This window comes from Orcinus orca, chromosome 1 (genome assembly GCF_937001465.1).
Source record: "Orcinus orca chromosome 1, mOrcOrc1.1, whole genome shotgun sequence".
Lineage (NCBI taxonomy): Eukaryota > Metazoa > Chordata > Mammalia > Artiodactyla > Delphinidae > Orcinus > Orcinus orca.
The window spans coordinates 95,560,219-95,575,910 of NC_064559.1; the positions used below are offsets into that span (position 1 = coordinate 95,560,219).

At 41.7% G+C, this 15,692-nt stretch overlaps 1 protein-coding gene and 1 non-coding gene across 2 annotated transcripts in view; one reads left to right on the plus strand and one right to left on the minus strand.

Annotated features, from left to right (window-relative positions):
* Positions 1-1,212: 1,212 nt before the first annotated feature.
* Positions 1,213-15,692, minus strand: part of SDHC (succinate dehydrogenase complex subunit C) — a 28,378-nt gene continuing 13,898 nt past the window's right edge. The window contains exons 4-6 of the mRNA XM_004284389.3: positions 11,960-12,021; positions 4,981-5,144; positions 1,213-2,078 (exon numbers count right to left, since the gene is read on the minus strand). Coding sequence (XP_004284437.1) covers positions 1,974-2,078; positions 4,981-5,144; positions 11,960-12,021 — 331 coding nt within the window. The 3' untranslated portion in view covers positions 1,213-1,973. The remainder of the gene's footprint in view (positions 2,079-4,980; positions 5,145-11,959; positions 12,022-15,692) is intronic.
* On the plus strand, positions 5,669-5,796 carry LOC117198333 (small nucleolar RNA SNORA49). The gene has a single exon (XR_004479446.1). It is a non-coding gene; the product is annotated as a small nucleolar RNA SNORA49 (small nucleolar RNA).

The window sequence follows — 15,692 nt, forward strand, 5'->3', positions numbered from 1 at the left end:
CAATCCTTGTCTAACACTTCATTATCTGATGACAGAACACACAGGGAAAACAAATTAGAAAGAGTTATAAAAGCAAAACTCAAGCAAAAATACAAATACAATTTGAAAACTGAAGATAAAGAAGTGATTAGAAGACAGAGAAGAGAAATAAAGGGAGACAACAAGTAGAAATTTAGGACAGAATAACATACATGATGACCACACTGCCACTCCCCTCACCCCAATCACCTGAATGATAAGAAGCCACCAAAAAAGTCCCTTATCTATTTCCCAGCCTCCAATTTCTGTTTATCATTATCCCCATTCTGCATCTTCCTGGCACTGGCTGTTAAATTTAATGCCCTTGCCAAACCTTTCCCAGTTCCATTGCCCAATTGTTCCCTCATGAACACGTATGCCTAACTCCAAGGACAAGTACAGAGGACATATGTATACGCTGGAGGAAGGCTACAAAGACTTCCCAGGGCCAGTGTAGCAAAAAGGGAGAAGTGATCATCACTTAAAGCCAGAGACTACTTGGGAGCTGGGATGAAGACTGTTGAGGCAACTAAGTAAGGTCTTCCTCTCTAACTGACACCAATTACAGCCACTGTTACTTCTCTCCAACCCACAGCTTTAACTGGTTGGCTAAAAACTCAGAGTGACAGACAAGATAGACCTGTCACCCCAGAGTTTCCAAAGACTATCAAAACAGCACTCCTGTCAAGGCAGTTAGGGACCAAAAAGCCTGGCCTACATGGATTATAAAAAGTAGCAAGTTTTCTCACTAAACTATAAATGTTTGCCAGGTTTCCAACAATCTCTCCTTTCTTACCTCTACTCTCCTTTCTCCCCAAATGGACATACTTAGTTCATATTCATAGTCCCTTGGCTGTCCCCTCCATTGTTCCACTGGATCATAATTTGCTGAACTGTACCTTAAGGCTTATAATAATCAGTTCTCAGTGGGATTTTGGAGCCTGTAATAAACAAAAAGCTCAACTTCCTCTCTTTTGCTCCTTCCTTCTCTGAGGTTTCGGCAAGATGTTAGATCCATGGCTACTTGCATTTGATTCCCTGAAAATTTTTCCAGTGGTCACTTGTAGGACAAACTGTTTCCCTCCTGAGAAAGGTCAGATTGGGGGATGTAATCGCCTGAGACCAGAGGGAGGGGGAGGAAATTGGCTCCTCCCCAACCACCACTGTCTTGGTTTCTCAAGATATCAAGGAGAGTCAAAGACAAAATAATAATTTTAATTCTGTTTCAGAAAAAGCTGTCACATGAATTTGGATTAGAAAACATGACAATAAGAGGTTTGGTTTTTCTGGAAATGCAAGGAAGAGAAATAATCCTTAATAGGTTCAGTGATAGTTTTCTGGATCTTCCTCTTGCATCAAAAGCTATATATCTTCTTCTCCCCAAAGCATGTGCTCCAAGAGCCAACTTACTCTCTTCATCTCCCTCTAGCCAGGACAGGCTAATTCCCCTCCACCCCCACCCCTCTTCTTTCAGTCACACTGTGTGGGTGTTAAAGACCCTGGGCTCTGACCAATTAACAGAATTGTCCTTTAAGCCAGCAACCCACAGGCAGTGGCAACCCAAGCCCCACTCCCAGTCCCCATGGCAGAGGCCACAGAGTGGCATTGTTTCCACTGTCTTAGGAAGAAGCCAAAAGCTGACCCTCAGCACAAATCAAGGCCTAATATGGAGAGAGAATGAGGGCTCCCAGGCCCAGAGTAGGCTGCAAGCTGGGGGCAGGAAAAGGGAGTTTTTATAGTCATTCCATCTTTAGAAATAAGGGGAAAACTGGATCCTTTTCCACTACTCTAGTTCTATAAGGTACTCTTACTGCTGAGCTCCAAGGGGATCTGCAAGCACAAAAGGGTCTAAACAAATCAAGATAACTTTGCCCTGGCTTAAGATAAGAGTAACAAACAGGAAGATGGGTCAATGCAATAACGGGTAGGAAGATGATGCTGGGAACGTCGGCTCTTCACATGGCTGCCAGCCCTACAGAGGACAACACGGTAAGAACCAAGACAATCACTCCAGACTGGTATAGCTGGGAAATCGTCAGGCCTTTTCCTAGGTCCCACATCTGTGGAAATAAGAAAAAAAAATTTTTTTTCAGCAATCAGGGTCCTGGTCACTCTCACAGCTCCTTTCTCAGAAAGGAACTCCACCTAGGAACAGGCAATTTCTCTCAGCATGATTCTAGAGAAAAGCTCTTCTCCCCTTATTCCTGACCTTCACTTTCCTCAAAACTCACAATACAGTAACGACCACCTACTTATCCCAATGATAGTAAAGGGATCCATCCTCAGCCCATAAGATCTTCCAGAATGAATAAAAACTTTCTCTCGTGACAAAAAAACTGATCAATGTTTCCCAAAGTGTGTTTCTCCAAAATCTAGTTCCTCAGGATGTTAAAAGGCATTACATGGGGGAAAAAAGTTCTGTAGTCAAATTAATTTGGTAAAAGTTTAACTACAAGACTTCTCAAACAATTTATTAATACACACTGTTAATCTCCAAAATGGGGATATAATATACATGATTTCCTAGGTATAGCCAACCACAGAATCCCCTTTGAGAAGGAACATTTGTCCATCAGAGGACTAGTTTTTTTTTTTTTAAATAAATTTATTTATTTATTTTTGGCTGCATTGGGTCTGTGTGCATTGCTGCGCACAGGCTTTTCTCTAGTTGCAGCAAGTGGGGGTTTCTCTTGTTGTGGAGCATGGGCTCTAGGCACGCAGGCTTCAGTAGCTGTGGCACAAGGGCTCAGTAGTTGTAGCTCATGGGCTCTAGAGTGCAGGCTCAGTAGTTGTGGCGCTTGGGCTTAGGTGCTCTGCGGCACGTGGGATCTTCCCAGACCAGGGTTCGAACCTGTGTCTCCTGCATTGGCAGGCGGATTCTTAACCACTGTGCCACCAGGGAAGTCCAGGACTAATAATTTTTAAAAATACTCTTTGGGGTCTACAACACTATTTCTCAATTTTGTTTTGACTGTGACCCACACCCCCAACTAAGAAATACCTTTTAATTAGAATCCAGTGTGTGTGTGCGTGTGTGTGTATAAAATATATAATATATAAAAGTTCATGAAACAATAAGCAATATTTATCATTACCATGTGTGTTATATTCTATATGTTGTATTCTATTTAAATTTCTTTTTTTTGTTGGTAGCAACCCACTGTATTGATTTTCTACCCATTGAGTCAAAAAAACACAATTTAAAAAATACTGATCTAGACTCTCTTGTGCCCTAGGGACATTAACATATTATACTCTAAAAGATCCCCTAGGGCAAAAGTAGAGTCTTCAGGTTTCACACTTTCCACATATGACTGTCTCAACACACACATATACCTATACCCTGAATGTAAAACTGAATAAATTAGGATTGCTTCAGAGAAAAATTAGAGAGCCCCCAAAATAATCAAGATAAGAAGATGCCCCACCTCAGCTGCCAAAGAGCTTCTACCTAGATAAGATCAGGAGTCAAACAGATTCCACAAAAAGCTGTTTTGCTTATAAAGGCACAGTGTTTTACCAAAAAATCGAGTCCTACTGGGTGGTGGTGATGGGGGAATATTCTCTAGCCTACCAGAGACCTTGTCACTTCCTACTCTCTTAATATCAATTCCACCCTCCACTCCCCCACTAGATCTTCTGGCAAGGCAATTATCAAGCTGAGAGTGCAAGAACTATGGACTGTCACAGAGAACAGATAAAAATCCTGTCCCACACTCAGAGCCAGGACTTGCTAAAAGAACAAACAAAAGCAGATTTAAGGGATTAAGAAAAGCCTTGACTTAGTTGTGACATTTTATAAAATCTCTTCCCCTTCCCTCCCCCCATACTGAGACAAAAGCAAATATATGGCAAGTCCCTGCCTGAGCCAGGATGCCAACAAAGGAAGCTGATCAGCTGATTCCATTGGAAAGCTTTGTTCTGTGGAATAAGAAGTCATTAATGGAAATGCCGTCCCTCTCCATCCCCTCCTCCTGAGGGAAGTGAAGTCATTTTGAATCAAACTGAACACTGCCCCAGGGACCAGTTGATAGATACACTTAATTTAATAGATCATTTAGTCTCTCACTCTTCTGATTCCATTAAACTGTCTATTGGACCAGAATACAATTCAGAAAGTGCTTATCTCTAGGCTCTGATGTGGAAGTTATGAAAGGTCAAATTAAGGCAAGAGCATCCAACTGACAGAGGCTTAGGTTGAGAAATTATGGAAAACCAGAAAGAATAAAGCTGTAATTATCTTCCTGGGAAAGGAAGCAAGATTAGGGGTAGGGAGACCACAAAATATAAATCTTAAGATGCTGTAGGAGAGATTCATCTCTGACCTGGGGCAGGTTTGATTAAGCTTTAATTCCTTAATAAAGAGAAGGAGACACCAGTTTGAACTGACCCCAAGGTCATGTAGGAGGCAACATGGTCAGATTTCAGGCTATCAAAAGATTCCTAAACTCAATATTGGGATCCTAGCACCCAGTTGCTTGTTAAAGTTGGCCCCATTCTAATAGTTCAAAACAAACAAAAAACAAAAGCAGTTAACACAATCCAACATCAAGATAATAAACGTCAGAATATTTGACTCCAGCCAAATTTGTCACTCTGTGTTGACAGGAAGTTTAGACTGAAAGCAGTAACTAGTATTTGTCTGATAAATATGCCTTCTATGCCAGATGTATGGCCTGGCTTCATGGGTCTCTTTTGGTAACATCCCTCTTGAAACTAAAAGAGTTCACTGAGACCCTGCAAGTATCTGCCAGGCCTACATCCAGTCTCAGCTACATCACCAGCTGGGCTACCTGGCAATGCAGAGGGCATCTAGTTTAGCTTTCCCCAAGAGGCCCCTGAACAAAGGTCCAGCACAACTAACTTTAAGAACAGCACTAAACCCAGACCAGGAAAGAGAAAATCCTTCCAGGCTCTCCATTCCTTTCACCCAGAAAATGTACAAGTCTACAATTAACTTACCAAGTGTCGTATCCCATTCCAGGTGTGATACGTGAGAGGGAAGACGAGTGCAAATTTGGCTGTGTGGATCAGCGCTGGCCCCAAATACAGGGACTTTACAAGTTCCAAATGAGACTCAAAGCTCCCAGGGACCAAGAGGGCTGACAAGCCAAAAAGAGAGACCCCTGCGGAGAAACAAAGTAAGCCCGTCACAGCTACACACCAGCTACAACCAATGTAACACATAAAACTGGGTTCTATGACAGCCCCTAGGACTTCACACAATTCTAAACCATTTTAAAATGGGGAAGATTTAAACTAATGTTCACATTCTCAGTGGAAGATACGTTACTTGGAATCTGACCCTAATCTCTTAAATTTGCCATATTGCTACTTCTTTCAACATCTCTCTATAAAAACTTCACCCATCATTTTAGAAGGCACCTCTGGCTACATCTATATCATCATCTCAGTAAGAAAAAATAAGAACAGTACATTCAGTCCAAGGAAAAGAATGAGAAAAAAATTTACATCTCTACCATACAAAAATTTAACTCAATATGGATCAGAGACCTAAATGTAAGAACTAAAACCATAAAACCAAGAAAACACAGGAGTAAATCTTTATGACCTTGGATTAGCAGTGGTTTCTTAGATATGACAGCAAACCAGAAGCAACAAAATAATAAATTGGACTTCATCAAAATTACTCCCTCAGCCTTACTCCAGGGGCTTTTGCTGTAAAGCGCCTGGCATTGCCGGAGGGTACATGAAAGAGCACGCATCCCTCCCCAGGGAGACTGCTGTCCTGTGGGGCCCACTCGTGGAGCTGACAGCACAGGTCGGGTGGGGTCGGACACTTTCCTTTCTGTACCTGCTGACTGGCGATGCTTAAACAGGGTAGAGGTGTCGGCAACCAGTAAGCGAGAGATGCGGCACGTGCCCGGAAGAGCCACGATAAAATGCTGAAGTCCGGTGTAATTGGAACACGGACCTCGCGCCAAAAGAAACACAAACCGAACAGTTGTGTTACGGAATAATTTCTAACTGATAAGTACCAGAACACGTCAGAGGTTGCCTGTTGTTTGGCAGGGATGGTAACTCGGGGTTTCATTTTGCCTCAGAAAAAAGAAAAAAAAAAAAATTAAAAACTTTTGGGTGCCGTCCATTTCTCCATCAGTCTGGAAGAATGCTGGTGCTGAGAATAACTACCATGGCTTGCAGCTCTTTGACGAAACCTCAGATGCGTCAGAATTTTATAGCATTCATAGGAGAAGCAAAGGCTGAAGGAAGACATGCTGTTCACACCCTAGGATGAGGCAGCCACGTCAGAGTCTGGTCTCCTAGAGGTTAGTGTTGCTGAGTGGCTATTCCTAGGACTCAGTTAGTAGACTGCTGTCACACTTGGTGCACAGATCAAAGCTGAGCCTGGTATCTGAGGCATATGTGTGGCTGTCGAGGTTTCGGAACTTCAGGTTTGCACTGAAATTCAGAGGATAGTGGGGAGCTCCTGTGATCGTCTAGCTTCCTATCTACCCAGGCTGTCAAAGATCCTTGAACGCTCTTGGGTCATATCTTCCTCCCAAACCTTCTCAAACTATCTCAGTTCCATGGTACCTCAGTGTTTTCAGGAATTTTTTTCATGATGCCCCCAAGCCAAAAGAAAAACCTAACAGTTCTGTTTATTAAGTAGTTAGATTCAAACAACTCAAATATTTATGTCCTAACAATTTAGTAGCTATGTGAAAAAAATTATCCTTGTAAATGGAAAGAAAAAACTTTTATTCTTAAATAACCAGAGTTACTTGCTAATATGTTGTTGGATATTGTACATCTCAAACCTCAGAAATTAAATTGGACATTACCATGCTCATTTCCTGTTCCACACTGACATTCACACAAGTCGGATTAGAGAATCAGACCTTCAGTGAGAGACCAGGCAAACCTAGTGCTCAGGCAGTCAGCTTCGTTTCTAGAAAAGCCAAAGGACTTACAGATTTATAAAGTAATTAACGGAACTCTGAAATTACTGTTTTATTCTCTTGGGCTTTCTGTGAGATGGGACATGAATTATTGATTCTCAAATGTGATATGTCATATGTTAGGAATCCCAGTCATTCCAGACAGAGGCAGTGTAGAGAGAGTGAAAAGTGCACAAACTTTGGTTAAGACAGATCTGAGTTCAGTTCTGTCACTAACTAGCTACTATATCATCACTTCCTTCTCTGCTTATAATAATGCCTAGTTAGGACTGTGAGAATTAAATTAAATACATATATATAAAGTTCCTAATACAGGCCTGGTAGTGATTATTATTTACATTAATAGTTGGAATATTTAATCTTTTACCTCTCAGAAAATGTCTGATCATTTGTAGCTAAAAATCTCATTCTCAGCCCTTCCTACTCCATGTCTTAGTCCCTGAATTGTCAAGAGGGGATGACCTGGAAAAACTGATTGTCACCAGAAGAGAAAATGCTTCTCAAAAATGCTTTGTTTTCCCTCAATGCATGAATACTCCTGCCCGCCTCGTGCCCCCCCACACACAAGGCTGCAGGGAAGCAGACAGGCAGAATATATGATGAGATTAGTTTGACAACGCTTTAGTTAGGACAGCAATCAGGTACTGCCAACCTGAGTTTTAATCATCATTTGGACAGGTCCACCAAGTCCCTTTTAGGTGTTTTCATTTTCTTTGGCAGTGACATCTGCAGAGGCTTGCTGGGAAGAAGTGTCTGAAAGAACTTACGATGGCGTCTGGAAGTGGCAACAGGACTTACTGACAATCCGCACAGCTCTATATGTAGCACTTAACTGCAGAGGAGCAGGCTGAAGTTGGTCTTGGCAGCCAAGTGGAAGCACCATTTAATTTTTCTTAGTGATTAGATGGGACAGCTTCAGTGGCTTTGTTTTCATAATTTAAATTGTTTGGCTGTTAGAGGAGTCCCTCCTCAGGCACTCAGGTTCTAGGAGGAGAGGCTATTTCCTGCCTTCCAGTACACTAGACATCAGAGGAGGATTTAGGAAATTTCATATTTAATTTCTTCTCATATACTTTTCATTTGTAAAGAGGAAAGCTTTGGCCAAAATCGCTTATGATTAACTTACTGATACTGATATTCCTTGTTTGAAGATGTGATACAATAAGAAATATGTATTTGGTCTTTTCCCCCCAATTCCTGGCACACAGCTCCTAAAACCCTTGTAATCCCTGGAGTGAAAGGAAAGGTTTTTTGTATGCTAATGAAATAATTAGTAGCTGGGGGGGAGGGGGGGCAGGAGGCTAGACAGCTTCAAGATGGGGTCTAGATGCCAGAAAGCCCAAGGCATGATTTGAGAATTGGGACTTTTAGTCCCATACCTCCCTCCCCTTCCCTGTCCACCTCCCTCCCCCAACCCCACCACACCTGGGAGTGGCTGGTGATTGAGCTAATCACCAATGGCCAATGATTTAATCAACCTTGCCTAGGTAATGAAGCCACCATAAAATCCCCTAAACTACAGGACTTGGACAGCTTCCAGGTCACTGAACACAAAGATGTACTGGGAGAGTGGTGTGCCCAGAGAGGGCATGGAAGCTCCATACATACTCCCCTCTCTGCTCCCCCATACCTTGCCCTGTGTAACTCCTCCGTTTGGTTTTTTTTTGCGGTACGCGGGCCTCTCACTGTTGTGGCCTCTCCCGTTGCGGAGCACAGGCTCCAGACGCGCAGGCTCAGCGGCCATGGCTCACAGGCCTAGCCGCTCCGCAGCATGTGGGATCTTCCCGGACTGGGGCCCGAACCCGTGTCCCCTGCATCGGCAGGCGGACTCTCAACCACTGCGCCACCAGGGAAGCCCCGTTTAGTTTTTTAAATAAAGGAGTTGAGGACTTCCCTGGTGGCGCAGTGGTTAAGAATCCCCCTGCCAATGCAGGGGACACGGGTTCAAGCCCTGGTCCAGGAAGATCCCACATGCCACGGAGCAACTAAGCCCGTGCACCACAACTACTGAGCCTGCGCTCCTAGAGCCCGAGCTCCGCAACAAGAAAAGCCACCGCGATGAGAAGCACGTGCACTGCAACGAAGATCAGCCCCCGCTCGCCACAACTAGAGAAAGCCTGAGTGCAGCAACGAAGACCCAATGCAGCCAAAAAAAAAAGTTCTGAAGCAAGTTTAAAAAAAATAATAAAATAAAGAAGTTGATCCTTTATTTTAAAAACCAGTATGTCTTGGGACTTCACTGGCGGTCCAGTGGTTAGGACTCCACACTTCCAACGCAGGGGGCACAGATTCAATCCCTGGTCACGGAACTAAGGTCCCACAAGCCACATGGCAAAAAAAAAAAAAAAAAAGAAACAAAACAGTATGTCTAAATAAAGTGTCTTCCTGAGTTATGGTGAGCTCTTCTAGCAAATTATCAAACCTGAGGAAGCGGTCATGGGAACCCTGATTTACAGCTCGAATTTTATATATTTAATTCTCACAGTCCTAACTAGGCATTATTATAACCAGAAAAGGAAGTGATGATACAGTAGCTAGTTAGTGACAGAGCTGGAATTGAACTCAGATCTAACTCCAAAGTTTATGCTCTTTTCTCTTTCTCTAAACTGCCTCAGTCAGGAATGACGAGGGTATAACACATCACATTGGAGAATCAATAACGCCGGTCCCATCTCATGAAAAGCCCAGATGAAAAAAACAGTCATTTCAGAGTTCCATTAGTTACTTTATATATCTATAAGTCCTTTGGCTTCTCTAGAAAAGAAACGACTGCCTGAGCAGTAGGTTTGCCTATACAGTCAAGTGACCTTTCACTGAAGTTCTGATTCTCCAATCTAACCTGTTTTTAAAGACTATCCAAAACATTCAGGACCATTCTTCTACCCATTCAAGTTAATTGTACAATTTATTTATAGTTGTATTCCTCTAAAATATCTGTTGTTTGGCACTCATATTTTCTTTTTTGAATCTCATTCTTTTTATTGTTGTATGTTGCATCTTGATTACCCTTTCCCAGTCTCATTCACATTGCAGCTTCAGGTACCTGTCATTCTCAAGCAATTTACCTAATTTCACCTAGATTTTTATACTGTCTGTCACTATGAAAAATCACGAGTATTTTAATCCCTACAGAATCTAAGCAATGAAAGAGTGTTACTAGCCTTCTCTCTCCATCTTTTCAAGGACTGCTTGTAAAGGTCTTCCTCAATAAATTCTATATAAAGTCAAACTAGTGTCATCATGCTTTTCTAGTTTAACATGCTTTTCAGAATTTATATAGTGGCCACAAAATCTCTACAGTCTGAATAAATACCTAATCATGGATTTGTCTAGGCCAAACAAATGAGAACATGAACCTTTATGACTTCCCATGGTCAATGGGATCAAGTTCCAACTTCTCAGCACAGCAGTCAAAGTCCTTTACAGTCTGGTGCACCTTCCAGCCTTATCTTTTGCTGCTTCTCCCATAACACAACTCTTAAACAAGCAGATCTAGTTATCATTATCCAGGACTCTGGATGCTTTCCAAACCCTGTGCCTTTGTATAAGGTAGTCTGTCCATTGGAAAGTCCTCCTCTACCTCCTTTTCATGAGTTCTCCTACTCATCCTTCTTTCAAGTTCTCCAATTCCTGAAGAGTTGTCCTCTCCTCTGGGATCTCATATCTCTATTAAAAAGTTATCACAGTGCATTATAAATGCATTATAAATGCATTAATAAAAAGTGCATTATTTGTCTTACTCCTTAGACTCTTTCACCCTTGAGGGTAGAGGCTATTATTATCACTAACCAATTTCTAATGCATAATAGGAGATTAATTAGAAGTTAGAAGGAACGAACATATCTGAAATGACCACTATGAGCAAAGTGATTTACATGGTTGTACTCATTTAGTAAATAAAGATTAACTAAGCACCTACTGAGTGCTAGAGGATATGAAAGGTAAATAAGATAGATGCAGTTCCTACTCTATGAAGCGTTTACAGCCTAATAAAAGAGACAGATTTATAAAAACTAAGCAAATAATTACAAGTTATATAATAACCTAAGGAATGGTAACATAGGAATGATAACATCGTATCTTAAATAGGAATTCCTATCTTTACTTGCTTACCAACAAAACTAATCTAATTGTGAATAGCAGAGACTTAGTTTTGGATAATTTCTCCAATGTCCCAGCAGCTGCTCCCTAAATACAGGATCCCTATATTTGAGCCACTAGTTCTGCTGATGACCACTTCAGTGAAAACACACTCTACAGAAGCCTAGGAGGGGCCCCCAAAGGATATTATGAAAAACAAAAATATGTCCACGTCTCCAGCACTAGCCAGAGAAAACTTTTAAAATACAGCTGATCCTCTTATAAAGTACCTCCCTACTGTGGAAAGATCCATCAGACTCCAGAAACCTGACTATAATCTGTACATCCTACCTGTAATAAACCTTACTACCTGAAAAGGATGCACTAAGACCAGCATATGACTCACTCTGCAGCTGTATTTCATATCATATAAATAAATAAACAGACATTCTGATTTGTAACCAAGAATTTTTGAGATTGGAGAATGAGTTAATGTTTTTGCACCTGATCAATTCTAGGTGATGAAAACTGGGTGCTAAAACTGAGTTTCTGAAAGAATAAGGTTGATGGTTAATCTTGGACTGTGTTTGGTCAGTCAGCCAATCTATCTCCATTATATTTCTATATCTGTTCTCTGTAATGACAATAAACATACTATCAGGACATGCTAGGGATGATTTAAAAATTGGCTAAGAAAAGATAAGAAAAAGAATTAAAAAAAGAAAAAAAATTGGCTAAGAAAAGAACCTAAGCATTGTGTGAACTCATAATTAATTGTTAAAGAAATGAACAAACAATAAGCTTAAATGACTTATCATTTTCTCTAAATCAAGTTTCTGAGGAGGCATTGCCAAGAGCCAAACAAACAGCAAAGTTTTTCAAAGCAGTATGTGTGTGTGTTTGTGTGTTCACGTGCGCATAAAAACATACATACATACCTGCACTCAAGGCAATACCAGTGCCACGGTGGCAAATGGACATCACCATGGGAAGAGACCATCTGAAAAGAAACACACAAAAGCAATTTAAAAAAAGGAATAGGACTTCCCTGGTGGCGCAGTGGTTGAGAGTCCACCTGCCGATGCGGGGGACACGGGTCCGTGCCCCGGTCCGGGAAGATCCCACATGCCGCGGAGTGGCTGGGCCCGTGAGCCGTGGCCGCTGAGCCTGCGCGTCCGGAGCCTGTGCTCCGCAACGGGAGAGGCCACAACAGTGAGAGGCCCGCGTACCGCAAAAAAAAAAAAGGAATAGATGACACCATAGTAGAGAGTCCGTCTTGGCAAAGAGAATATAAACCACTTCGGAAATAGGCAACCATTTATCACAAAATAAAAACAAACAGCTTTCACATTCCTGTGTTTCCACTCTCTAATTTGAAAATAAGAACAATGATTTATTTAAAGAGATGCATTACTCTCTTTTCCAGACTGCATCACTAACAGAGCTGAGAGGAGGAATCAATTAAAACTCAAACTCCTCCTTTCATAAGAAGAAGGAACATGGGTCAAAAACATCAATAAAAGTTGCATACAGTTAGAAAATAAACACTAGATTACAACCACCTGCATCCTTCCATTTCTCCAGTCATAAGACAGAAGTAGAAGAAAACCTGAGTTTTATTTATCCGCTGTTTCATATAACACAGTCATCCGTGATCTTTCTTATTATATACCCCAAAATATCCAAATTGAGCATATCAGTTATTCCCTAATAAGTTACCTATCCCAAATTTAAAATCCCATTTTGCTGGATTTAGTATATGTTCTTAATCCACAGTAGTTTTAAAATACTTTGTCATCAAACCACTTTTTAAAGCATGTTCTGGAACCTCCCTGGTGGCGCAGTGGTTAAGAATCCTCCTGCCAATGCAGGGGACACGGGTTCAATCCCTGGTCCAGGAAGATTCCCACATACCGCGGAGCAACTAAGCCCATGGGCCACAGCTACTGAGCCTGCGCTCTAGAGCCTGCGAGCCACAGCTACTGAACCTGTGCACCCAGAGCCCGTGCTCCACAACAAGAGAAGCCACCACAATGAGAAGCCCACGCACCACAACGAAGAGTAGTCCCCACTCGCCGCAGCTAGAGAAAGCCCGCGTGCAGCAAAGAGGACCCAACACAGTCAAAAATTAATTAATTAATTAATTAATATAAATAAATCATGTTCTGATTTGTCTGTCTGCCAAAGCATTTCCATTGAGGACAACCAACACTGCTACATTCTGGACCTAGTGCTCATGCTCAAGAGGGAACTGGTTAGTGAAATGGAAAGAACAGGCATCTTTGGATAAAGTTAACATTCATCCTGGAAAGTCAGCTTAGATAGAGAATGCTGAGCATAATCAGACCACGTACTCCATACTCTAAGGGAAGCAACTCAAGTAGGTTGAAAGGACCGCAAAAGGAAATTCTATGTATTAAAAATGGTCACAGTAAGAAAGGAGTAATGTCTAAAGAAACCAAAAAAACTGGCTAGACACCACTCTCATTAACTCAGACTAACAAGATAAATATAAAAGGCAGAAGAAGAGCCTCATAACAAAGGACAAGCGGAGAACAATGGCATAATTTGATTAGAAGAATCAGGAGACTAAAACCCAGAATGAGCTGAGGCTTGCAAAAATGTCAAGGACAACAAGGGGCTTTTAAAATTGTATTCAGGGAAAGACAGCCTCCTAACTGGGGTTGACAATTTTATGTTAATGGATGACAGAGTGCAAAGCAGATTGCTCAACTATTTTATTTGTCAAAGAGAATGATTATCAGACTGAAAAAGACAGAACAAATATTGATTTGAAAGAAAAAAAAAAAAGTCAGGAAATTATAAGACATTGCTTAGCATTCCAAGTGCACTTAGGGCTCCTGGCAAGATCAATTAAATCCCAAGAGCTAACACATGGAATATATGCACTGTTCTAGTAATCTTTTAGACATATTGAAATGGAAAATGGGAGTGATAAAGTCAAATATTACCCTAATTAAAAAAAAATGGTTAGGCTTCCCTGGTGGCGCAGTGGTTAGGAATCCGCCTGCCAGTGCAGGGGACACGGGTTCGAGCCCTGGTCCCGGAAGATCCCACATGCCGCGGAGCAACTAAGCCCGTGTGCCACAACTACTGAAGCCCGTGCACCTAGAGCCCGTGCTCCACAACAAGAGAAGCCACCACAATGAGCAGCCCGCGCACCACAATGAAGAGTAGCCCCCACTCGCTGCAGCTAGAGAAAGCCAGCACGCAACAACGAAGATCCAATGCAGCCAAAAATAAATTAATTAATTTAAAAAAAATTTTTAATTAAAATAAATGGTTAAAACCATAGCCTGGTTAGCCTAGTACTGAGTAGGTAAGGGAGATTTTATTTTCCAAACAACCATGATATTATTTCCAGTCTCACATGATCTTCCAGAATCTTGTCACTCCTTATCAGGCACTATTTATATTTAGCGCCTTGACTCTGGGCAGGACTTCATGACTGACTGCCTCAAGATATAGAATGCAGCAGAACTGACACTGCACGAGTTCCAAATCACTTGCCCTCCTTCTATCCCTCCATCCCTTCATCCATCCCTCTCTTATGCAATACGGAAGCCCAAAATAGCCTCAGCAGAGAGATCATGTAACAAGACCCATGTAGAGAGAAAAACGAAGTCCCCTCTAAGAGCCAGAATCAACCCAAAACATGTAAGTAAACGGATCTTCAAATTATTTCAGTCCCAGCCTTGTGTTCTCTAGTTGAGGCCTCAGATATCATGGAGCAGAGACAGATCATCCCCACTATTTCCTTTCAAACATTAGATAAGAGTCAAGCACAGAAAATCAAGATTGTTTAAATTCACTTACAGAGAAGATGATCACTAGGAGCCAGTATGATTTCCCTTTGGAAAATTTTTTTTCAGGAAATACTGAGATCCTTTTGAACACAGATTATATCTTATTCATCTTTGTATTTCCAACTCCTAAAAAAGTACCAAGCACACTGTGAGCAATTAACAAATATCTACTGATTTAAAGTGTGTTAAATTTTTTTCCTTTTTTGACTGTTAGTAGAATGTTAATCAAGGAAAAGCTAGAGACATAAGATATATGATTTTCAGCAAGTGACCTAACATCACGCTGCAAACAATACCACCAAAAAAGTAAAAAGCAAAGAAGATATATAAATGGCCAGTAAGTATATGAAAAGATGCTCAGCATCACTAATCATTAGAGAAATGCAAATCAAAACCGTAATGAAATACCTCTTCACATCCATTAGGATGGCTATTATTAAAACAACAACAACAAAAACAGCAAATCACAAATGTTGGCAAGGATGTGGAGAAACTGGAACCCTTGTGCACTGCTGGTGGAAAAGTAAACAGTGCAGCCCTTGTGGAAAACAGTATGTTGCTTCCTCAAAAAATTAAATATAGGGACTTCCCTGGTGGTGCAGTGGTTAAGAATCTGCCTGCCAACGCAGGCGACACAGGTTTGAGCCCTGATCTGGGAAGATCCCACGTGCTGCGAAGCAACTAAGCCCATGCGCCACATCTACTGAGCCTGTGCTCTAGAGCCCACAAGCCACAACTACTGAGCCCATGCACCTAGAGCCCATGCTCTGCAACGAGAAGCCACCACAATGAGAAGCTATGCACCGCAACGAAGAGTAGCCCCCGCTCGCCTCAACTAGAGAAA